We start from the raw sequence: 24,378 nt of genomic DNA, 5'->3' as shown, positions 1-24,378 counted from the left end.
GCCTCACCTCCCATTACCTTCATGCTTGATCTACAGTGGCGTTTCTCAAACTACTAAGTCCTCCTGAAGGACCAGGTTTGGTTTTGTTATGTGTTTCATTTCACTTCTATTCATTAGGGAAAGATATGTGGTCTCACTGCATGTAGCTAGTTCTCCAGCCAGGTGTGAAGTTATATATGTAAGCAACACAAAACCCATACAGATCTATATCCTGTTCAAACAAACTAATCTGCTCCTGCGCCTGGATGTGGCTGCAATGTCAAGTTGCCATAGAAATTTCTAAACACTTACTCTCAAAGTTTGTACTTATCTCTTGGCACCAGTCAGCTGACCACACTTCCAGAAGCACTGGTCTAGAGCTGGGTGAACTGTCCAACTCTGAGTGTCTCACTGCCAAGAAAGTATCCCTTCAAGGACCTTCGGGGACACCAGGCAAGGCCTCAAGCCTTCAGAGCGGCCCACGTCAAAACTGGCTGCACATACCACCATCTGCGCGTTTGCAGATGCTCCCCAGGTCCCACACCCGTCCACCCGTCCACTCTGCCAGCCTCTGCCCGTGACCAATTCCCATAGCCCTCTGCTCGGTCCCCTGTGCTGACAGTCCTTAACCCCATATCCACTTTCATTTCACAACGATTAGCATCTTGCTCAATAAAATCTGTAGCTGTGAGAAACCCATGCTTCCTTCACTGGGGGCCACTACATTCAGAAGCTGAACCACGCATCCCTTGGCTCCTTGAGGGCAGGAAAATCACACTCATCACTGAACTGCAAAACCAGTACCTAAGCAGCACAGCGCAGGGCTGAACAAACATTTATGGAAGGAATGGTAAGTTTTACATAGTTATTTGTCATTCATTTACATAGTTTAGTCTCTCAAACTGGTCCTCAGTGCCCTTCTGATCTGGATTTAAAATACTTCGCAGCACTGGCTCCACTTCAAGTCTTTGGCATAACCAAACAATGGGGTTCATCAAAAGAAAACCGATGGCCACGCACAGAGAAACAGCCTGAGGCACCAGCAGGAATTCTAGCTTCTCAGGCGTGTTTGGCTAAAGTCAGGATCTAAGCAGCACGACACCAGAACTCCTGCCTTCCGGAATCAGGCCAGCCTCACATGGGTCTTTAGGACAGAGGTGCCATCTCCACACCCCATCCCACCTTGGACCCTATCTGGCTCCTGCTTCCAGAGGTCCCCAGCCCAGAATAGCCGATGTGTGCTTCTCTGCATGATCTTAGCTAAGTAAGATTCTAATTATCATTTACAGGATGCATTGAACAGAAACTTGACCAAGAGGCAAGACTTGATTTAGAAACCTGAAATTACAAGGAAGTCAAGAAATACCACACAGGGCACCTCCAAGGCTCTATAATGATTTCCTCTGACGACCACTCCCACCCCACCATCAAACCCTAAGAGAGAAGAGCAGCGTCAGAAGCCCCTGCGTTGTTTAAACTCGCTCTTCAGTGCATCTGAATATAGATACGAGTGCTACAGAGCCATTCATTTATTGCTTTATGTTGTAGGACCCTGCATACGATTTAGAAGTAACATCAAGGACAAAGTCACCTCTTTGTACACTGCCTGCCATTTAAAAGAATCAAAACAGTGGCAAATATAAAGGTCAAGGTTATAACATGTTTCAGAAGAGCAAGTGAATAGTCATTTTAAATAAAAATACACCACATTGTCAATCAGTAGGTGTTCAAAGAACTTTGTTTACGCTGGTGTGTTCTTGGAGACCAGCCCCCGCTGGAGGACAGGAAGGGAGAGTGAGCCTGTACCGCCACGCATTCAGGAAGGAGCGTCGCCACGTAACACTTGTTTGTATAACTACAGGACCGTGTGGAAAACAAGCGGTCATTGCCTCAAAGAGAAACATGATGTAGGGAGACAGAGTCACAGCAAATCCTTGTCCAGGACAAATTACCTGCTAACACGAGCTAAGACTGACTCACACATTCGTGCACCAGGGAGACAAAAAGGACAAGAACACAGTATTTTCTAGAACGTTGATTATTTAAAGAAAAGAAATGAACTAAACTGTTTGTAATGGTGAAAAGAAATAACCAGCATGCTCAAGAACAGATCTGCTTAGTAATTCATGGTACATCCATGAAACGTAACCCTCTTCAGCCATTCAAAACTGACTTGAGGTGAGTATTTACTGATAGGAAAAGCCGTACATGGTATTCTTGGGTGAAGAAAGCAAGTAACAAAAGTGTGTGTGTGTGTGTGTGTGTGTTGTAATATACACAGCACACACACTTCGTGGCACAGGATGTCATACCAGCACAGAGAAATGTGGGATTTTTTTTCTTCACATAATCTTTTGGCTTTGTCTAATTTATTTTTCAGGAACATGGATTCACTTACTTTTTAATAATAAAAACAGTATTTTTCTTAACTGAAAGTATTTAGAATCAAAAAATGTGCATGGACTAGAGTAAGCATTCCTTCAAATGTCCCCTTATCTTAAACTAAGCTTTCCTTAGGCTTTTGCAACCCAACTTCACAGCTTTAAGGGGCTGTATATTCTCACTACTCAAAGTAAAAGTGCGGTTTGAAATAACTAAGAGATCGTCTCGAAATGAGTAGCCAAGGAAACGTGGGAACACACAAGTAAAAGAGAGGTGACGTGGGAGGCAGACAAGAATGTGATTACAGCTGAGAAAAATGAAACTAATCAAGGACACCGTACCCCAGTTGGATGCCATCCAAGTTTACAAAAGGGGATGGTCTGTGCGGAGTCTGGAAAGGAAGTTGTGAGAGAGAATGAGGCTGTGATGTCTTCTCCGAGGGCAAGAGAAGTGGGGGGTGGGTGGAGATATGGGGCAGGAGGAGTTTACTCAGCAGAGAGAGACAAGCAGGCCTGCTGTCCTGATAACATTTACATCCTAGCTAGGAGAGAGAGAAAATAAACAGAAGGAGACATACAAGACAATTTCCAGCAGAAAGAAGAGTGATAGAGGAGCCTGAGGATGGAGACAGGAGGGTTGGGGTCTTGACACAGCACGGTGGGCATGGGGCATGGGGTGGGGGTAGGTCTTTGGGAGGGAGAGATCTCAGGATGAGGGGCCAGGCAAGCAAAGTGGGACGAGCACCCTCTCTAGATGGAAAAGCACATGCAGAGGCCACAACTCCAAGGAAAGCTTGGCCCTCAAAGAACCGAAAGAAAGTCAGGGTGCTGGAGTCAAGGGACAGTGAGGAGAGGTCCGCAGAGGCCAGCAGAGTCAGCCTCACAGGCACGAGAGGAACAGGATACAAAAACCATGGGAGGGTTCCCAAGTCAGAAGCACCACAACCTGATTTACATTTTTAAAGATCACTGTCTACAGGGAGAGGATCCAAAGAACACATGGTCACAAGGCTACTGTATAGTCTGGACCAGGGCTGTCCGATACAGTGGCCACTAGCCACATGTGCATATTTCAATCTAAATTTATTTAAATTAGGTTAAATAAAAAATTCAGTTTCTTGATCGCACCGGCCACATTTCAAGTGTTCAATAGTCACACGTGGCTGGGGGTTACCATATTGGACAGTGCACCCCATGGTTCCATACGGAACCATCCCATTGCCCTGGCAAGTTCTTCCGAACAGCCCTGTCTACCCAGGGCAAGATGGTGGCTCAGCCTGTGGGCGCGGCAGAAGGAAGAAGGGAGGGGCTCGTGGTAGAGATGGGGAAACTGGGGCAGACTCAGGATATAACTTGAGGATACAGACTTCAGCCTAGAAGACAGAACTGATGTAGAGGTGTGTGGAAATGGGAGGAATCGACGTCAACTCCTCCCTGTTTTGACTCATTACTTCATAAGACTACCCATCTCTCTCTGTTTAACTTGCTTTCATCAAGCAACCATCTGCCTATTAATTCAGCCTCCCGGGAACTTCCGTATCTGAGCAGCACATATGAATATTCCAATGACCAGAGCACAGATTCCCAGTACAATCTGGCTTCTAGAGCAAAACAAACAGACCACAGTTTTAAAATACAAAATTTAAGTACACGCAGATGGCAAGCAAAAGTACAATAAAGTAAAACAACGTTTCAGATCAAGTGCAGCAAGCATTCAACCCACAGAAAAGGGAAATGTGATGGAGAAAAAGCACTATCAAAAAAATATGAGGAGGGAAAGGTACAGTTCAAGTGGTAGAGCACATGCTTAGTATGTGCAAGGTCCTGGTACCTCTATTAAAAAAAAAATTTGAAGAAACCTAATTAACTCCCCCTGCCCCGCCAAAAATCATATATAATCAGTCATAATTCTAGTAACTGTAAACAAGTCTCTTTATCAATTACAGGTATTTAACCATGTCTTTTTAAGTCTTGCCATTTACGGACAGTTAAACTGATGTTACAAAGGTGCTTCATCTTTAAAAAAAATTCATTGGAAGTCCCTGGAAACAGTGGGTAAAAATCACTTACACCACCATCTCATCTAAGCCAAGAACATAAAATACTACGGGACTTAACTATACTAATAGATCTTTGTCCCCACACTATGTTCATAATTTATCTCTTCCATGGATCCAGATGACTGCTTCCTTGTTAAAATTCATCTGCTCTCAAATCTCTTACTGCACCTTCAGGATATATCTGGGTACGTGGCACTCCTCAAAATGAGGGCCCAAAGACAAGTGTACCCCAGTGTACTTCTCTTTACATCGATAATATGTGGCAGGGGGAAACCTGTGCATTAAGACATTTGGTCTCATTTACAGTTAATAGTCATAATCCTACTCTTCCTCTTTAAACTTTTTATCTTTAACCTCTTGGTAAAGTTTGTGTCTTCCAGGTTACAACAGTCCCACATCAGAAGACGGCTGTGCAAGGACTCCAGCCCATCCCGCCCTCCGATGCAAAAACGAAAGACTGTCGTGCCCCTGGGGCCCCTAGGTTAGGTGTTCAGAGATTTTTTACTCCCTGATAGGGAGGGTCCATGTCCCTACTCAGCCCGGAAGTAGTTTTGGAAGACAGACCATCGCCCCTCTGCACCCCCAAAAGATTATGGGAGTAAAATCTCTGAGGGGGGAATGAGACAGGAAGGAAGGGGGCAGGGCACAGCCATTCAAGGAATAATGTAGCAATTAACACCAAAATGGTGTAAGATTCAACCCCCCAGTAGGCCTTGAGGCCCAAGATGGAGGGAGATTCGACTTCCAGTAGACCTTGAGCTTCATTATATGTTCATTGTAATATTAACATGGTAAATGACACTCCCACAGGCACCGTGACAGCTTCAAGGCTGACCAAAAACGTCAGAGTGGGTGATGGCCCAACTCCTGGGAATCCCAGCCCTTTCCCTGAAGTAGTTGGAATAATCTTCCCACTTGCTAGCATTTGAAGTTAGCGAGCCCATAAAAACTAGCAACACCGCCCTGAAGGCCTCTCTTGCTCCCTCATCTTCAGAGAAGGCCCGCACTCTGTCTATGGAATGTGTATCTACTTTTACTTTAACCTGAGCACCCACCCCCACACCTCGTGGCCTTTCTCTCACCTTCTGAAACAGCCTGCACTCTATGTACTATGTATCTCTCTAAATAAGTCTATCTTTACTCAAAAAAAAGAAAAAATCATGATCATGAGGAAAAGACTCAAATAGTTCACTAGTAGAACAGAACTACCAGAATACAATATTTGCAAAATGCAAAAACTTGTTTTCAACAGCAAATCCACTGAAATAAATTTGTCCCTATTAGCTAAATAGGGAAAAAAATGCATATAATCCCAAGAGATTGCTCAACATTGATAAATCATGCTTGTGGCCACGAAATGTTAATGCAGTAATGATTCTTCCAGTTTGCTCTGACTTGCATGTTCTCTCTGCAGAGAACTCCTACACCTTGGAGCTGCATGGCTAAAGGCACAGTCCAAGCAGCTTTTGACACATTACAAATGTACTGTTCCACTGAGGAATCATTTATTAACTTTTATCCTGAGTATAAAACTATATCCTTGCTCTGGGTATTTGGAGCAATGAGGATGCTGTCACCTGAACAGTTGGAAAGGGTTCAGGCAGGGCACCAGGAGCAGCGACTACAATGCTCACAGGACAAATGGGCAAAATAAAAATCATCAGAGGATGAAGACACTAAGGTGAGCATCTTCAGCAATGCTAAATTGAAGCTATAATACAACTAAGTCATTCCCATCTTACATCTAAAAAAAAAGTGTGAAACCACCTTGTCAAAGGTAAAAACCTTTTATAGACATTTCTTATTATTTTTAAGAAGAGATGATTTTCTTCAGGATGCATTTCCCCTGATAAACTGCATTAAACACGAGGATTAGGTTTCCAGGCTAACCCATAAAAGCCCATCAATATGTACTGAACTTCAGTCTGAATAATAGCCCTGAACAGAGTTCCCCACAAGGAGGCCAGCAAACACAAAGCTTTCGCTCTAGGACAGAGCCTCACAAAGAATTACCAAGTACAAAACGTCCCTTTATGGTAATCCCAAAACCCCCTAAATCCCATTTCACCTTCTTAGAGGGACCCCTCTGCTGCATCTCACTAAAGAGATGGAGCTCAATAAGTAACATTTCATGTGCAGCCGTGATTACAACAACCGTGCAAGGGAGGTCCTACAGAAGGGAAAACCAAGGCTCAGAGAAGTTCAGTAAAATTAAGGCACTTGCTGAAGTCATGTTGCTATTAAGTAATAAGAAGCGGGGCAGATTTGAACCTAGGCCAGTCTGGTCCCCCACATGCTACCGAGTGCAACTGAGAAGCAGATGTCATTTTGGTGGCAGGTGCCAGGTGGGCGGCTGTCAGCAAGCACACGTCGTCTTGGGGAAAAGAGCGTTTCTTCTTTTTTTTCAAGGCTCTTTCATTCCAAGAAAGCAAAAGGGGCAGGCAAAGGAGAGCCACCCCGCTCAAGTTAGTAGCCTGTACCAGGTGCCCTGCCAGGCTTTCCTGCAAGGGAGGGAAGAAGCTTCAGCAGGCCCTGCTGGCTCCCCTCCCCAGACTCGAAAGGACAGCTGGAGTCCTTGGAGGTGGCCATTCTCAGCTGATAGCTTCCTGACAACCACAGGGACAAGGACCCACCAAGCTGCGCTCCGAGATGCTGGTAAAGTAGCTACAGGATTCGGCGGCCTCCTCAGTGCACCCACCCTCATCAGCTTCAGCCACTCAACCATATCTGTCAGTGGTCCTGCTCAGCTGCCTGGGGGTCTGGAGAGAGAGGCCACACCAACGCGCTGGAGGCACTGCCCCAGGCTCCAGTCTGAGTGTCTCTGGAACATGGCTAATCAGTGGACGGCAAGAGGCCTATGCCAGTCACTGCTTCCCCCACAACCTGGGGGAAGATCCCAAGGGCAAAGAGGTGGAGCCCTGGGGCCCTTCAAAAGGAATTGCTACTCACAAACCCAGGGTCTCTAAACTAAGGACTCCCAGATTCTGCAGTCTGAACCCTGACCCCTGAGCTCCGTGCCAGACCCACATTTTCCGCACGGGCATGCAATACATGCCCACTCACACTTGACCACTTCACCTTCTTCATCTGTGTCCTTTTGTTTGTTTGTTTGGTTGGTTGGTTTGGGGGGGGGTGGTAATTAGATTTGTTTGTTTGTTTGTTTCTAATGGAGGTACTGGGGATTGAACCTGGGACCTCGTGCAGGCTAACTAAGCAAGCACTCTACCACTGAGCTATACCCGCCACCCTGCTCATCTGTGTCCTTGACAGGCTCCATCTCCCAGGGTGCCAGCCATGAAGTCATCTTTAACTCCTCCCACACCTTCACCCACTGCGCTAAGCGACTCCGTCACTAAGTTGGGCCCTATCTTTCATTAGAATCTCCACTGAGGTTGGTCCCTCCACCCCACCACCTCTATCCCCACTGCCATCACTCTCATGAAAGCACCCCCCGCCAATATTACAGGAGACTCCCAGCTGAATTCCTAAGGAGTCCCCACACCCAAACCTACTCCTCATTCCATTCCCAGAACAGAGGCACCACATAACCACTGCCCTACGCTGTTCTCCTGCTCCTAACTGGCCAGCCCTTCTGGGTTAACCTTATCAAGACAATCTCCACAGAGGTCTCAGCCTTGCTTTTCAATCTCCCCAGCAATCCTCTCTTCCAGAAGCCAGTTACGTCTCTCACATACATGTAGGGCTTGGTCCCACCTCCATGCCTTCGTCCTCTCCCTCCCCCAAAATGCCACCTCTTCAGACCCCATCCAGTTGTCCACACCAGTAACTTCTAGATTTTACTGATTATTCCTGTGCCTGAAATCTCCACTCACACATTACAAGAGCCACACTGTTTAAAACTTAAATATCCTGTAAGTGCTTCAGGGTCCAACCTCATGACATGTCAGGGCTTACGTTCCATCTCTGTCAGGAGCCAGTCTTTGGACAAGCTACCTAATCTCCCTGACTGTCAGTTTTCTCTTCTGTAAAATGGGGCAACAATGGTAACTATAATTTACTAGCTAGTTACTACTGTAATTAAATGAGACGATGTATATAAAAATACCTAGTATAGGCTTTGCCTCATTACAGACATGCAAAATCGGTGCTCACACTCCACCATGATAGACTCACATCATACTCTTCTCTCCTGGGGCCTCTGTTTCTCTCCTAAATACTCACACCTCCCGACCCCCTATCACACGGAGCGCAGTCCTGTGTACCTAGTAGGCTCTAAATAAGTATCAGTACTTGCTACTTACCACAAAACAAAGGTTTTATTTTTAATCTTATCACAGGAAGCACATACTATTCTGCCCCTCAAGCAACATCTCTGATCTAGAGGCATGTTCAGCTTCATTAAATTCTCGTCATTATTGCATTGTCCTACTGTTCCAGCTCGAAAACTAGGTGCTCCTGTTCACACCTGCCCTGCACGTGGGGACAAGGGGAGTCCTGGGCTGACCCCCTGTAACACTGAATGTGAACAGTGGTGGCACAGAGGCCTGGGCCACGTCCACAGAGACCAGCTCTCTTGTCATCTCCCTGAGGAGCGGCACATGTGAGCATGTCTACCAAGACCCCAGGGCATCTACAATCACCATCTACAAAACACGCAGACAAGTACCCAAGACACTTTTCCCCAGCTTGTCAAGGGTCAAGCTTATGACTTTCCAGACAAAATGATAAAATGAAAATATGGCAGTGGTTATTTTCAATAACATTTTTTATTCCAAAGCAAATGTTCATGGTTTTTAAAAAATAGAAAAAAAATAGGAAAGATGCAGCCTTACTAGGTTCACAAATGGCACAGTTTTCAGTCCTCAACTTTTTTCTCTTTGATTCTGTAACACCTTCTGTGTCTTCAACAATCAGTATTCCAACCATGATAGAGATCTACAGAGTGCTTTGAAAGCACAGGAAAATAAGTCTCTAACCCAGCTTGGGGGGTTGGGGGAAAGGACCCCATGAGAACCCCCGAGCTGATTTTTAGGGATGGGTGGGTTTCCCAGGTGGTGAGGGGTTGGGAGAAGGCATTCCAGGCCAAGGGAAGAGCACGGGCCAACGTGTGGGGCAGAGAAAGCACGGAGCACATGCAGAACATAGTCCTTCAGGCCAAAGGGAATGGGGGCAGAGGACAGGTGCCAAGGGACAACCTAGCAAGGAAAGCTGGAAATTTCGAAAATTTCTAGGTAGGGAAATGATATGTTAAGACCCATGCTTTAGAGAAACAATGAGAGTGCAAAGTGACAGGGAGGAGGGAGGCAAGGGGGTCAGTTAACGGGCTTCCGCCAGAGTCCAGGCAAGAGATGATGAGGGCCTGAGCCCCAGTAGTGGAGAAGGAGAGAGGAGGCCAAGCCGGAACCTGGTCACTAATGGGACATGATGTAAAAGAGAGGGGATACCCCCATGTGCATAGCAGCATTATTCAAACAGCTAAAAGGTGGAAGCCATCAAGTGTCCACTGACAGATGAATGGATAAACAAAATGTGGTGTATATGTACAATGGAATATTATTCAGCTTTAAAAGGGAAAGAAATTCTGACACATGCTACAACATGGGTGAACCCTGAAAACATGGTACATGAAATAAGCCAGTCACAAAAAGATAAATACTGCATGATCTCCCTTTATAAGGTACCTAGAGGACAGAAGGGACGCAGGAGGAATGGGGAGTTATTGTTTAATGGGGACAGAGTTTCAGTTGCACATGAAGAGTTCCAGAGATGGACAGTGGTGATGGCTGTACAATGGGAATATACTTAATACCACTGACATGTAGGCTAAAGATCGTAAATTTTACACAACTATTTAAAAACAGAGAGAGGGAGCAGGAGGTAGAGTGGATGATACCGTACATCTCCCAGCCTGGGGCACTGAATGCAAGGCAACACCTTTACTGAGCTCCAGTCCAGAGGAAGAAGAATGCAGGGGAGTGAAAAGAGAATGCACAGTTGCACAGAAGTCCAGATTCAGTATGGCTGAGATCACAAACATTCCCAGCAAGGCTCCCAGACAGGATCAGCATCATCTCTTACATTCCAAAGCTCTAAAAATGATTTAACTTTAAAGGTAATTAATTAATTGCTGCCAAAGAGACAGCAAGTGATTTCTTGATTATTAGTTTGGAAAAGCAGGACTCTAGGGTACATAGGCCTGATTACATCCATACATCAATTTCACTCCTTTCTGAAGCTCAAATAAAAGAACACTTAGGAGATTTTTTTTTAAAAAAACATAAACCACAAAATCTGGAAACTGGGCTTCATATGGATAAGCGCTTAAAAAGACTAAGATGAGCTGACAAAGCCGAATCCTAGACCTGCAAGTGGGGAAGTCATGATCCAATCTGATTTACACCCCAGAATTTCCAAAAGACTCCAGAACTGGCAGCTCCAGCTGATTCTGAAATTGGGGTGAAAAAGGAGCTAAAAATCTGTGTAGGTAGCACTCAGAGCCCAGACCCCTCTGCTACTCCAAGAAGTCCCCTCCACACCAGAAAACTACTGCTTTATTCTCTAAAGTAGGTAAAAACAAAGGACTCAGGTCTGTGGGACAATGGGCTTAGTTAAGAATAGAGGTATTATAATACACGGAGACTTAGACATGTATCCAGAACTGGTCAGAAAACTACAAACTATTCTAGGTATTTCAAGCAGGAAAGGATGTAACATAGGAAATGAGGCTTACAAAATCATGGGAAGAGCTGTGAAAGCCAAGGTCAGAGAAACCACTACTCAAGTTCAGGAAATCAGGATGAACAAGCATCACAAGAAGCTGAACAGACGACCCCAGCTCTCCCACAACCAAGGTGGCTCTGAGTCCCAGGAAGACACTCAGAAGCTGCTAGGGAAATCTCACATCTGCCAGGTACATTAGCAATAGTGACTTCTCCTTCTCTTCGGCCTTCCAGGTCTCTCTGGCAGAATCAAAATCAGAATCGTGGTGTCAAAGAATTCCAGGAAATGTAGTGTCCAGGTTCCTAGCCCCTGCAACATGGGAGAAAGCTTAGCAAAACAGGTTGAGAGCCAGGAGACAATATCCACCTGGTATTCAATATCCAGATACTGAGACCACCCTCAGCTTCTTCTCCCGCTCAGCTCCCTGAATCCGGCAGATAAGTGTTCAGTTTTCAGGCAAGAGATGACAGAAGTCTCCTAACCAGTGGCCAAAGAAAAAAAATCAGGATGCTAAAATTTAAGGTTCTCCAAAGAAACAGCCCAGCCATACCACCCTACAGTAAAGCTTACAGTCACCTGAATGAAGAATTCCCATCTCTGAAAGAGCCAACACTTTCCAGCCTGAGTAGCTGCAGTTTTTTTTTCCAAAAGGAGTCAAATTCTCTAAATTTTAATTTGCTTAAAAAAGAATGTACATGTGGAATATGACATTATAGTTGAGCTAAGATTAACAACAAGTTATTCAATCACCACAAATATGAAAATGTGAACCCACAAAAACCACAATGCAGGTGGAGTTTGTCGCTGGAATAACCAGTTGTATTTTTCTTGCCTAAACTCTAGAACTTTGGTTTTCGAAGTATGGCCTGGGAACCCTGTAATGCCCCAAGACCCTTCAAGTGATCTGGGAGGTCAAAACTATTTTGATAACACGAACTTATGCCTTTTTCACTCCCATTCTCCCATGAGCTTTCAGTGGCATTTTTCAGAGTCTACCTGACATCCGAAGGCATCATCACTCTATCAGCTAACGGAATGGAAGTTGTTTTAAGTTTTTCTGTCTTAATTTCTAATATGGTAAATATCAATGGATAGAAACCACACAAAAGCTCTCTGGCATCCTCAAAAATATTTAAGAGAATAAAGGGGCAAAAAGCTTGAGAATTGTTGCTAGAAAACAACTTTTTAGTTGCTTTTGGAAGGGAACTTTTGATATGTGAAACCAATTAGATTTGGTTTAAGTTTACATCCTCAAAGAGGAAAAAAAAAATCTATAAGTTCCTAAATTTTGCTTTACTATCTTATATCTGTTTACCCATTAGGAGGAGGATTTTTCCACATAGATCCTAAATTAAATTATTTTTTCCCCTGGGAAACAAGTAGGCACCATGATGGCAAGTCTCATTGCCTAGAAGGCAGCATACATAGCAGAATAGTAAAAAGCACAGATTACACAGGGACTCAAGCAGATACTTGTACACCACTGATCACAGCAGCTTTATTCATGATGGCCAAAAGGTGGAAGCAACTCATACGTCCATCGACAGAAGAATGGATAAACAAAACATGGTCTACACAAACTACAGAATATTATTTGGCCTTAAAAATGGAAGGAAATTCTGATACCTACTACAACAACATAGATGAAACCTGAAGATATGCTAAGTGAAACAAACCAGACACAAAAGGACAAATACTGTCTGATTCTACTTTTATGAGATACTTAGAATAAGCAAATTAACCCAGACAGAAAATAGAACAGTGGTTACCAGAGGCTGGAGGCAGGGGGGATGGGAAGTTATTGCTTCATGGGTATAGAGTTTCAGTTTGAGATGATAAAAAAGTTCTGGAGATGGATGGTGATGATGGTTGCACAACAATGTGAATGTACTCATGGCACTGAGCAGTACAATTAACACGGTTAAGATGGTATAAACAAGGGACAAAAAAAGGAGAAATTCTTGAGCCAGACAATCTGGATTCAAATCTCAGCTCTACCATTTACTGTCTGTATAACTTTTTGTGCTTTAGTTTCCTCATCTGCAAAATGATGATAACAATATACAGCATAAGGTTGTCATGAGGATGACATGAGTTAATATATGAATAAATTATCTGTTTAGAATGATGCCTGGTACCTAGTAAGCGCCCTATCACTGGATCTCAAACTTCCGCACGTGTCAGAATTAGCTGGTGAGTTTATATGAACACAGGTTGCTAGACCCCATCCCCAGAGTGTCTGTTTCAGTAGGTCTGGGATGGGATCCAAGAATCTGCATTTCTAACAGTGTCCCAGGACACGCCAGTGCTGCTGGTCCAGGATGCATACATTGGGAACCACTGCTTTGTACAAATATTAGCTGTCATTATTAGTAGTAGTAATGTCTTAGGTAGTACCAGGCAGATCCATAAATATTTGTAGAAGGAAGGATAGAAAGACAGAAGTGCACTCCTGTGTTTCTCCTCTACTCACAGAACACTTCACTTCTGGTCACCAAAGTGGGATGGGGGTAAGGAAGACATTTCCCACAGGAAGCAATTCTCCAACCCTCTGAAGGCACTGAGTGTCCCACAGTTTAACTCAATTCTGACACTACCTGGAGTCACCACCAGATTCCACAGGTTAAGGGCTCAGTCCCCTAAGACTGCCTCCTCCTGCCCCCCTACTTAAGACACCAATCGCAAGTCCATGTTGTCACCTGTGCTTCTGAAGCACTGACTGTAAGTCACAGGTTCTCACGGCCTCCTCTGCAAGTTTGATCAATTTGCTACAGCAGCCCACAGAACTCAGGAAAACAATTTACTTACTAGATTATCAGTTTATTACAAAGGATATTAAAGGATACCAGTGAACAACCAGAAGAGATACGCAGGAATTGGGGAAAAGGTGTAGTGCAGGGATTTTCAAGTCTTCAATGGATAGGCAAGAATGACTAACCCATTGGCCACTGTTGATTACATAAGTCCCCAGCTTCTCTCCACTCCCAGGAGGTGAGGGGGCCCCAAAGTTCCAACCCTCTAATCTTGCAGATGACTCCCCTGACAACCAGCCCATCCTTAGGCGTGGTCCAAAAGCCCCTAACAGAAACTCAGGTGTGGCTGAAAGGGCTTGTTATGCATAACAAAAGACACTTTCCTGGCTTCTATCATGTAAGAAATTCCAAGTGTTTTAGGAGCTCTGTGCCAGGAACAAGGACAAAGATCAAATATATATTCCTTATTGTAAATCACAGTATCACAGAAGGATTTACTGAGCCCCTAACATGAAATTTTCCTACAAGTAGATGATCTCAAAGCCTTTCCTGATGGATATCTAAACCAGCAACTACCAAAGTCTTTCCACCAGAGTTTTGCAAAGACTCCCAGGAAGGCAGAGACCCAACAGTGACACCGGGAATCTCTCGCTTCTCAGCAGCTGCTGGTCTCAGCGAGCCTGCGGGGAGCCTGCTCAGCCTCTCCAACACAAACACAAACCAGGAAGAGTCAGAGTCTTTCGGCCACCACGGGGCACCCCTGACCAGCGGGCCGTGGGAGCCAGTGGGTAAGCACTCTCTTCTTCCGTGTCCCAGGTGGATGATGCTGAGGTGCACTGACAGTTCCCCAGGCAGTCCTGGACGGGCTGAGCATCCACCGTGGTAGCAGGCTCGATACCTCACCTTTGGATCCGCTTTCTTTCCTTCCCTTTGTCCCTATTCCCTTGGACGTTCTTCCACTTCTGTTCCCTGGGGTATCTTTCCAAAATAAACAGCCTGTGCCAAAGCCCTTGTCTCGGTCTTCAGTGGACTCCAGCTAAGATGGGGCATAAGATAAACTCCCCACCCTCAGACAGGTGGCGAGGGGGCATAATCAGCCAAGTGGCTGAGCAACTCTCGTACCTAATACTCAATAAGGCTTCACACCTAGTAATGTTTTAGAACTACCAGTTAAATGGATAAAAGAAAATAGAATGATTTTCTATAAAACTATAGAAGACAGACTGTAACTAACTGCCGTGTTGTATGACACAGACCCTAAGTATTGTGCGGTTCAGAGGAAAGGATGCTTTTCTGAAGCAGACAGGAAAGATGAGAATGCGCTCTGAACGATGATCAAAAGAGGAAGGTGGTCCTGGAAAAGGAAATGAGTCTTATATGCTGAAGACCCAGAGACTAGACTCCCCGGAACTGGTAACCTAGAAGGTAAGGGGAGGTGGGACAAAGTACATTCAGAGGACAGAGGAGCTCAGTAACTAAGGACATGAGAGTAGATTTTCCATGGTAGTTCATGAAGGCTTGTGAGCATAAGTATGAACCAATTTCCCCACTTACCCACACCAAACTTTCTACATAACACCTGACAACCAAACACTTGGGTTTACAACCCATGATTAACTCTCCTTATCTCTTTCCTTTCTTCCTATAGTGATTACTGTTTGGCCAGGCACATTTTACATATTAATTTATTTAATCCACAAAACAACCCCATGAGGTAGGTTCAAATATTGCCCCCATTCCACAGATGGAGAAACTGGGACACAGAGAACTTACACAGCCAGGACACAGAGCTGGGATTCAAACTCTGCCAGTCTCACTCTCTCTTTCACGTTTGTCCCCCACAACAAAGTCACTACATTCTACATGATAATCCCATGTGATTCCTTTCTCACTGTTTCCCCTATGTTGTATAGTTAACCTTTTCAGAAGATGTAACTGCATGTAATTCATACATTTCCTAGACATTCATTGAGTTCCTGGTATATATACCAGATGCTGGGCCAATAGCTAGGGACACAAAGATACAGTCCCCACTCTCCAGGAAGGTCCCACTGCAGATCTTGCAAGATGAACCAAGTCATCGAGAGGTGAACCTACTGGTCGAGGTGAGAAGGTGGGCCTGGGATGAAATCAAATTGCTAGTGGAAAAACAAATTCGCACTGATCCCAGAACTGTTATTACACATCTACTGTGTGCTAAGTCCTAGCAGGTGGGCAGAGAGGGAGGAGAGGAATATTGAAATCAGTCCCACTTCACCCACAAAGGTGAAGAACCACAAAGGTGGTCACACCTTGCCTTACACATGGTAGACACAAAATAAAAATTTATCAATTCAGTCTTCCTCTAAGACCACTTCAAATCACATTACTCACAGTAGCTTTCTCATAACTGATGTATGAAATCAAGATCCTATTCTAGCTATAAAAGGCCCCATCTTCTACTCTCTACTTAGTTCTGATCTTACTGCTTAGAAAATCGGTCTTTTTCTTCCAAATACATTACAAGCAAATAAGAAGAAAATAGTCACACTTTATGTGTTTGCACATGTGATTTACCTGGGTCAGAATGCTGGTCTCCTATTTATTTCTATCCATCTTTATCTATGACCATTTACAAAAGTATCCAATACAAGGATGACTATTTCTTTCCACTCACATGGTTTTAGTCTTTTATCTACCATAGTTCTATGGCACTTGTGGATTAAAGTCTCTGCTATGTTTGGTACCAATGGATTTTGCTCCAGATGGGTATAATCCAGTTACCAAGAATGTGACAGTAAAGAGTGAAGGGGCTATTCAGGTCAACTTCACACTTGTTCGATCTTCAACAGATTTAAACAATAAATCAAAGAAAGGAAAAGGGGACAGCACCAACACTGAAGAGGCCAGTGATCCAACTACCAAAGAGTTTGAAACTTTAATCAAAGACCTTTCAGCTGAGCATGGCCTGGAAGACCTTGTGTTACACTCCTCCTCAAATCTGAATCTTTATCAATACCATTCATACAAGAACTTATCAGAGTTTCTGAGAGGACTTGTGATGAACTATCCACAAATTACAAATCTTACCAATTTGGGACAAAGTGCTGAATATCGTCATATTTGGTCCCTTGAAATCTCCAATAAGCCCAATGTATCTGAGCCTGAAGAACCAAAGATTCGTTTTGTTGGTTCTTACAGACATGCATGTATGAGATGACACATAGTAGGTGCTCAGGAACCTTCATGGGTTTCATGATGAAGTGTTAAGTAAGTACCATAGGGAAAGATCTCGAATTATCATGCACTGTGCTTTAATATAACTTGTTATAAACCCTTCTTTCTCTTCCTCCCTTGAAACACAGAAAATGAAATATACTGATTCATCGGCCTTGTAAATAAGCCCAGTCTTCCCCAAGGAACTACTGTGACATGAATGAAATCATCATTTTATACTGGATAAGATGCTTCTAGGTTAGTGTTTGGCAAACAGTAAGCTCCCAATAACTATTTGTGGAAGTGAATGAAGATAAGCAGCTTTTTTTTCACACCTGCCATACACTACATGATGTGGTAAAGACTTCCAATAACAAAATCTGTAAGAAGAATTTTAAGAGTAATCCAGATCAAACACAGAAAAGTAGTTTTACCCACTTCATATGTTGTGTCGTCCTAAAAGACTTAAGGCCACTTTCTTCCTGGAGTTCACAATCCACTGACGGCTTAAGTTAATTAGGGTCAACCCTCTGCACCCTTAGAAGCTATTAGTGGGAAACTGCCCAACACTGGACACAAAATCTGAAAATGCCACCTTCAAATACTTTGTGGTTAACAGTATTTAATGACTGCTGGCAATCACATTAAGTAGTGCGATCACAATATGCTAAATATTCAATATAACCATTTCATTCCACTCTACATAGACCTTTTTGGAAGAAAAAAATAAGTCAGGTCACAAACACACACATGAGATTTTTATCCACCAAATGATCTGGAATTAGCATAACAGAAAAATTAAATATCAGAGAAGATACTAATTCTGGGACTCCAATGTGTACCAAGCAAAAAAGCTTTGAAAGCAGCCGAAATCAACTCACAAGATAATAAAGGATACTTTGGAGATTTTGCCACTCATTTGATTTTTTCCTCCCTCCAACAATATATAATAGGAATAAAATGTGTGACACTATTGTTGTGAAACCTGCCTCAGTCCCTTCAAATCCATGCACCTCCTGGTTGCATTGAGATCTGCGGGTGACACATGAGCTCTAAAATGGGTGGATAAAAATAACCTGGTCCTCAAAAAGACATGATAAACGCCAGACAGCTGAGTCACTTTGAAGCCCATTTTGACTCCTGAAAGGGACATTCACCCTTCTTTTCCTTCCTACACACACACATACAACCTGGTGAAAACCACCACCAACCGTCCTGGGTGGAAAACGGCGGTGCGTCTCCCCACTCCAGTCTGTCTGAGGTCACGACTCGCGACTGAACTTTTAATAATATACACTAGTGCATTTCAGTCAAAGTGACTCATTTATAGGGGGAAAGGGAAGGCTTGAGGAAACCGTAATAATCCGGCAGACCCCCTATTTCTGCTGCCCGAGTGGAAGCACCCGAGGGTTTCTTCCGACATTCTGACGGAACGAAAAGAAGCGGGGAGAAATTTAAAGTGGACGGAGAAAAGCTCAGAGAGGAAATGAGAACTGTCCAGGAGTGGGAATCCCGGGAAAAGCAAACGGTCCCAGAAAGAGAAGGGCTGTGTGCGTCCGGAGGGAATCAGTCTCATCCACCAACCCGCCCTCCGCTCTCGCCCCAAAGAGGACGCAAACCATCTGCAGCGGACTGTTAGATCAGGAAACTCTTCGATTCGATCTATCTTTCAAACGGTGGCGGGGCTCTGGGCAGGCTGCTAGGAATTGGGGCCCTGTCAGCCTAAGAGGGCTGGCAGAGCAAACCACCCCGGCCGCCAAGCCCAGTCTTCGGCCGCAGCAGCCTCGGGAATGCAGCGCCCGGCACCCAGTAGGCTCTCGCTAAGTGTTTGCTGAACTGCCGTGCCCCTGAGGCAACTCCGCCGCCTCCTCCGGGAGGAGGTCCCCGGCTGCCACTGCGCATCTTCTCCCCCCGCTTCACGTGCCGCCGAGTTCCGCTCGCGGCCGCCTCAGGCCGCCGGCACCGCGACCCTCCCCCGAGGCGCCGCCGCCGCCGCCGAGCCTCACTTACGGGGGAGTCGTAGGAGAAGGCGCACTCGTTCTTGTAGACCCTGTCTCCAGACCTGGGCACACGGATCGTGGGCATGTGGGGCACCAGCAGCTCGCCGATGTCTCCTGCAGCCATCTTCCTGCTGCCGCTGCCGCCCGGCATGCCGAACAGGGCGCCCCGGCGCTGCATGGCCGCGGCGCGCAGCCGAGCCGAGCCGAGCAGGAGCGCTGGGTCTGCCGGCGGCGGGCTGCGCGGGCGACCGGAGCCGAGCCGGGGCGGGCGGGGAGAGCGGGCCGCGGGGCGGGAGCGGGCACCCGGGGCCCCCGGCGGGCGGAGGGGACGCTGCTATTTTTAATCCAATGGCGAATCGCCGGCCCAGCTGCAGCGTCAGGCGGGGCGCTTGGGAGCGCCAGCCGCAGCGTGCGGGGAGGGGGCACTGGAGAGGGGCCTGGCGCCCTGGCCCCGCTCGGTGGCGGGGGCGGAGGGCGAGCCCCCGGGCGCAGGCTCGGGAGCGGGCCGCCGTGGGCCCCCACCGCGGTGTTTTCTATCCTACATCGCTAGGTTGCGAAGAGTCAACTCTGAGGCAGCCAACACAAAGAGGATTTGAGGTTTTAAAAACCGCTTGCTTTTAAAACAGCCGAGAACAGCGGGGACTTCCCCTGATTGGGTAGGGATGGGACTCGAGGTGCAAATCTGGAACCTAACGTCGGGCCCAAATCGAAATTTGTGCTTTGCACTTCGGTGTTAATCTCACTAAGCCTTATTTCTCACTTTTTAAAAAACATCTAAAGCTCATTAAAAGAAAATAGAGTCGACTCCAGTAAGGATAGCTGTATATTGTTACAATAATACAGATTTTCTTTAAGTACGAGGGTAGGGGTGTCAAGATTACTTTCAGGGGTGAGGGCGGCTTTATGTTTTTCTCTATCTTTGGAACGTCTTCTGCGAGATTTGAGTTCTCCGTGTCAAGCATTCAGTTGACTGATTTGGGATCTTAAGTACAGACATACATCTTACCTGACTTGCACGTCCATTCCTCAAAATAAATAATAAATGGGGTTGGGTTGGCGGGTGCGGGGAATAATCTGCAAACAGAGCATGCCTCACAGCATACTCTCAAGCTCTTCCAAAAAAAAACTCTTAAAACACAGGTTCAATTCCATTGAGGTTCCCCAGCTACACTCAGCGTACGGGGCAGGGTACAGGCGATCCCTGACAGTTAATGAAATGGGAAAATTGTGAATCAAAACGCTGACTTCTGTAAGCCTCTCCCAGATCAAATAGTACTTACATTCTTTTTTCTTCCGTTATTTGTCACTTTCCCTAATTCTGCAGATGTGCCGGTTCTGCTAGGGAGAAAGGATGGTACCTGGAATTTGATGTGAAGTAGGCAGGCTGCTGAGCTCTTTCTTGCCCTGCTCATCTAATTTTCCATACCTCAAGCAAAGCTCAACACACTATATGTTTATGTAACTCACAGCTTCCTAATGCAACCTGATGGAAATGGAGACGAGAAGGCATAAAGAAAAAAAATAATAATAATTAAGCACTACTGCTATCCTCCTCTTTGGGCAGATACTCTCAAGGAGTTTTTGCTTTGTATTATCCTCACCAGCTTATTATTTACTTTCTAGTAGTAGCTGTGCCTGTTTCAGGTGCGTGGGTGAAGCTTGCTTGTTTAAATACGGAGAAAAACTTGCTTCAGAAGCGTTCAAAACAACATTTTTAATATTTTTAGATTAAATGCAAATTAAATCGAGACACCGTTTTTCACCCTTCAGGCTGATAAAGATATAGTGAGTTGGCCCAGGTTTTGGAAATAGGCCCTCATATACATTGCTGATGGGAATAAAAACAGTAAACCTCTTTGGAAGGAAATTTAACAATACCAACCATGAATTTATATGCATATACTGTTTTCCCCAGCGAGTCTTCATCTAGACGTTTATGCTACAGATAAATTCACATTGTATAAGGATATTTGTTGGAGGGTTGTTTATAGTAACAAGAGACTGAGACCAGCATAAAACTCTATCTGTAGGAAGCAGTTACTGTACAGTGCCACTGTGGGGAGGGACTGGTCTGCATTATATCCCCATTACCAACATTAAAAGAAGAAAAAGGTACCAATAGAGAAGTGAAGCACTCTGTATGTGCTGATGTGGAATAATCTCCAAACCATATTACTAGGTTAAAAAAGCCGAGTGTAAATCAGTGTGTAAAAGCAAGGCTAAGGGTGCACAGTAGGGGCTCTGGCACATTCTGTATACCACGGGCCATCCAGGTGGTTGTATCCCTGCTAAGTATTTTTCATGTTGCCCCTACATAGCTATAGATAGATATCGATATCAATATCAATAAATTTATACAAATTTTAGATAGCTAGGTGCTTGTTTGAATTTAGGAAGCCTCTGGAAGAATACATAAGAAATTAATGACAATTGGGTTCTGTGGAGAGACACACAATGCCTAAGGTTAGAGAGGAACTTAGAACCACTCTTTACCTTTCTCTACCATTTACATTTTTATTGTGTGCAAGTATTGCTTTAAAAAGTAATTAAAACTCAATTGGAAAAAACAATCTAAGATCAGTAACCAGTAATATTAACAGAGATTGAAGCACCTCTGTAAAAGCACATCCCAATTTTTTTCATGCAATGGCACATATCGAAAATGATATTTGTACAGCCCAAGGAAGTAATCCATCAGGGATGCTTTATGCAGCCTGAGGCTACTAGTCTGGGGGGTCCAAGTTACTGCAAGTCCTAACCATGGCCTCCCAAGGACCAAAGAGATCTCATCACACTTGAATGCCATCTCTGCACACCAGAATGCCAGTGACACATCAGATGGAAAGTTCTAATCAAAATGGGAAAATAACACTATTTAAACATGGAAAATGATTAAATTGGATACATCTATTCAGAGATGTTTATACAATCTTAAAAATGATTAGAAAAATGTTTTAATACATTTGTAGTATTTAGTTCAACGTATTTACAATACTTGTACAATATTATTGCAACTGGGTAAAAATAATACTCATTTTGACAAGACTGGAAAGATGTAAAATTTAAACAGTTATGTTTAGGATTCGGTTATAGGATTGTGTTTCTATTTTCAAAATGTCTTCAATGATGTTACATTTGTATTATAATATAAAAATTTATCAAGCAAAAAAGCTAATAAGAGAAACATCACTGAATTAAGACAATGTCTTAATCATGCTGTTTTAGGACAAAATTCTAGTTCAATTACTTTTGCAAAGTCTACATATGAATTTATAACTGGACTGTTTTCCTCTTGGGCCAGTTTCTGCATGTGGAGCTTGATCAAAGAGCAGGAATAAAGTGATGATAAGTAAACAATAGGTAAACAATTTTAACTTCCAACATAAATTCAAAGTCTTACTGAAGAGATATCAGAGGACCTAAGACTAAAAACTGACTTTTGTACATCGAGGTGATTAGGCCACCAAGTCACACTACAGCTCACAAGCCTCCTCCCATGATGTTCAGGGTGAAGCCCAGACCCAGACAATGGCCTGGCATTGAGGGACCTCTCTGTCAAGCTCTCCTTCCTTGCAGACTTTACTATCATTCCTAAACTTCTGGTGAGCTCAGTCCACTGTCCCCCAAAGATAAATGTACTTTCTTCAAGCCTTAGGTGAAAGCTCTCTCCCTCTCATTTCTACCTTCCCAGTCCTTTCAAGACTTTGTCCGTGAAGCCTTTTCTGACTGCTCCAACCCTCAGGGATCAGTCTTCAAAAAATGACAGCCCCTATTGCCTGTACCTCTCATTAGATACTGCCTTATAACATCTTTTGTGCTCTTATTTAATTAGTCTGAGTTCCATATCTTGCCCCTCTATATAGAAAGCAAACCCTCTGAAAGAAGTTCTACTTCATATCCTTGCACATTGTGGAAGCTCAGTGTTTATGGAATATTGCTGGCCGGAATGGAGTGCACTGTTTATTTTAGGCACTCAACAAGTACCTACCAAACGAATGACTCACATCTGTGACATTCTAACAGATATATTTTGCAGTCAGCTTTGTGCCTTTTAGGTAAAATTCATTGCTGTATTAATGTTCCCAGAACTGACAAAAGTGACATTAAGACATGACATGAATATTAGTTACTGTGACTAGTGCCAAAAGGGAAATTGGGGAAATCTATAGAGGAAAAAAAAGATACCTTAATTATTCCAATTAATGGAATAGCTCTTGACCTCAGATGTCCTCTAATTATGTGCAGTGATCTGGTAAAGCCATAAATGGTGACAGCTAGTTAGGGAGACAAACCCATAAAATTTTCTATGCTGGCAGGTAGCCTCTGCAAGAAGCACTGGTTACTAAATATAAAACAATAGGTTCACTGATTAAGAAATTTAAGGCATTTTCTGTTTGAGGAAATTCTACATAACCATGTGGTATAAGAATATTCATTGACATGGAAAAACAATCACTATAATGTAGATTTCAAGAACAGAAGATAAATGAGCATATATACTATCATCCCATCTAAATACACACACATGTAGAAATAGCACAGAGAAAAGATTAGATTGGATAAGCAGTATGTTAATGGTGGTTATCTCCAGCTGAAAAAATATTTTTTTCTTTGTGTTTTTCTGTGTTATTTTAGTGCTTTTCATGGAGTTATCCATTTCTTTTTATAAATAAGGGAAATGCTAACTTTGCGTTACCACTGATTACGTCAATCCTCTCTTCCATCTACCCTCTTTCTTACCTGCTTGTCCCCTTTACCCTCCATAGAAAACCCAGCAAGTTTCTACTGTTACATTTATAGACAATCTGCCTAACTAGAAGGCAGGTTCACATTGGAATGAGCAAACTCCTTGCACAGCTCTTAACATCGAGATGAGGTAAGCTGTTATTCCACTTAAGAGGAAATCTGAGATCCCCATTCACCTTTCTGGGTTTCATGATGTGTAATACTCACCACAGTCCTTCTAGGAGGCTGACTCGTAAGTTACTCACAGAGTTGGGCAGGCAGGTTGCCTTTCAGGCCAATCTGATACCATCCCTCCTCATGCCCACCACCATTTCCATGCACATGTGAGACCTGTCCTCCACTCAGGTGTAGGCAAGCCTGGTGTGAGCACAGTGAAAAAACATGTTACCCATGGGGCCACAAGCTGTTTTTCAAGTTTCCTAGTAATGGACAAAGCAAGTATCTAAACATGATACAGACTGGCTCCAAAATTCAAAGAAACTCACCTCATTCTCAGTAGTAGGGAGCTAAAGAAGAAGAATCTGACTTTCATTTTTTTTATATTATTAAACTCTCCTTTGGAATTTCACTAGGATGGCATTTC

At 44.1% G+C, this 24,378-nt stretch overlaps 1 protein-coding gene across 2 annotated transcripts in view; it reads right to left on the bottom strand.

Moving 5' to 3' along the window:
• Nucleotides 1–19,378, bottom strand: part of USP13 (ubiquitin specific peptidase 13) — a 112,369-nt gene extending 92,991 nt beyond the window's left edge. Inside the window, exon 1 of one of the 2 annotated variants that reach the window (XM_072961510.1) lies at nucleotides 19,060–19,378. In XM_072961510.1, coding sequence (XP_072817611.1) covers nucleotides 19,060–19,227 — 168 coding nt within the window. In that variant the 5' untranslated portion in view covers nucleotides 19,228–19,378. The remainder of the gene's footprint in view (nucleotides 1–19,059) is intronic. The other variant, XM_072961516.1, reaches the window with a different exon arrangement.
• Nucleotides 19,379–24,378: the final 5,000 nt, after the last annotated feature.

This window comes from Vicugna pacos, chromosome 1 (assembly GCF_048564905.1).
Source record: "Vicugna pacos chromosome 1, VicPac4, whole genome shotgun sequence".
Lineage (NCBI taxonomy): Eukaryota > Metazoa > Chordata > Mammalia > Artiodactyla > Camelidae > Vicugna > Vicugna pacos.
The sequence above is the reverse complement of the archived record's forward strand: the minus strand, read 5'-3'. Positions and strand labels throughout refer to the sequence as shown.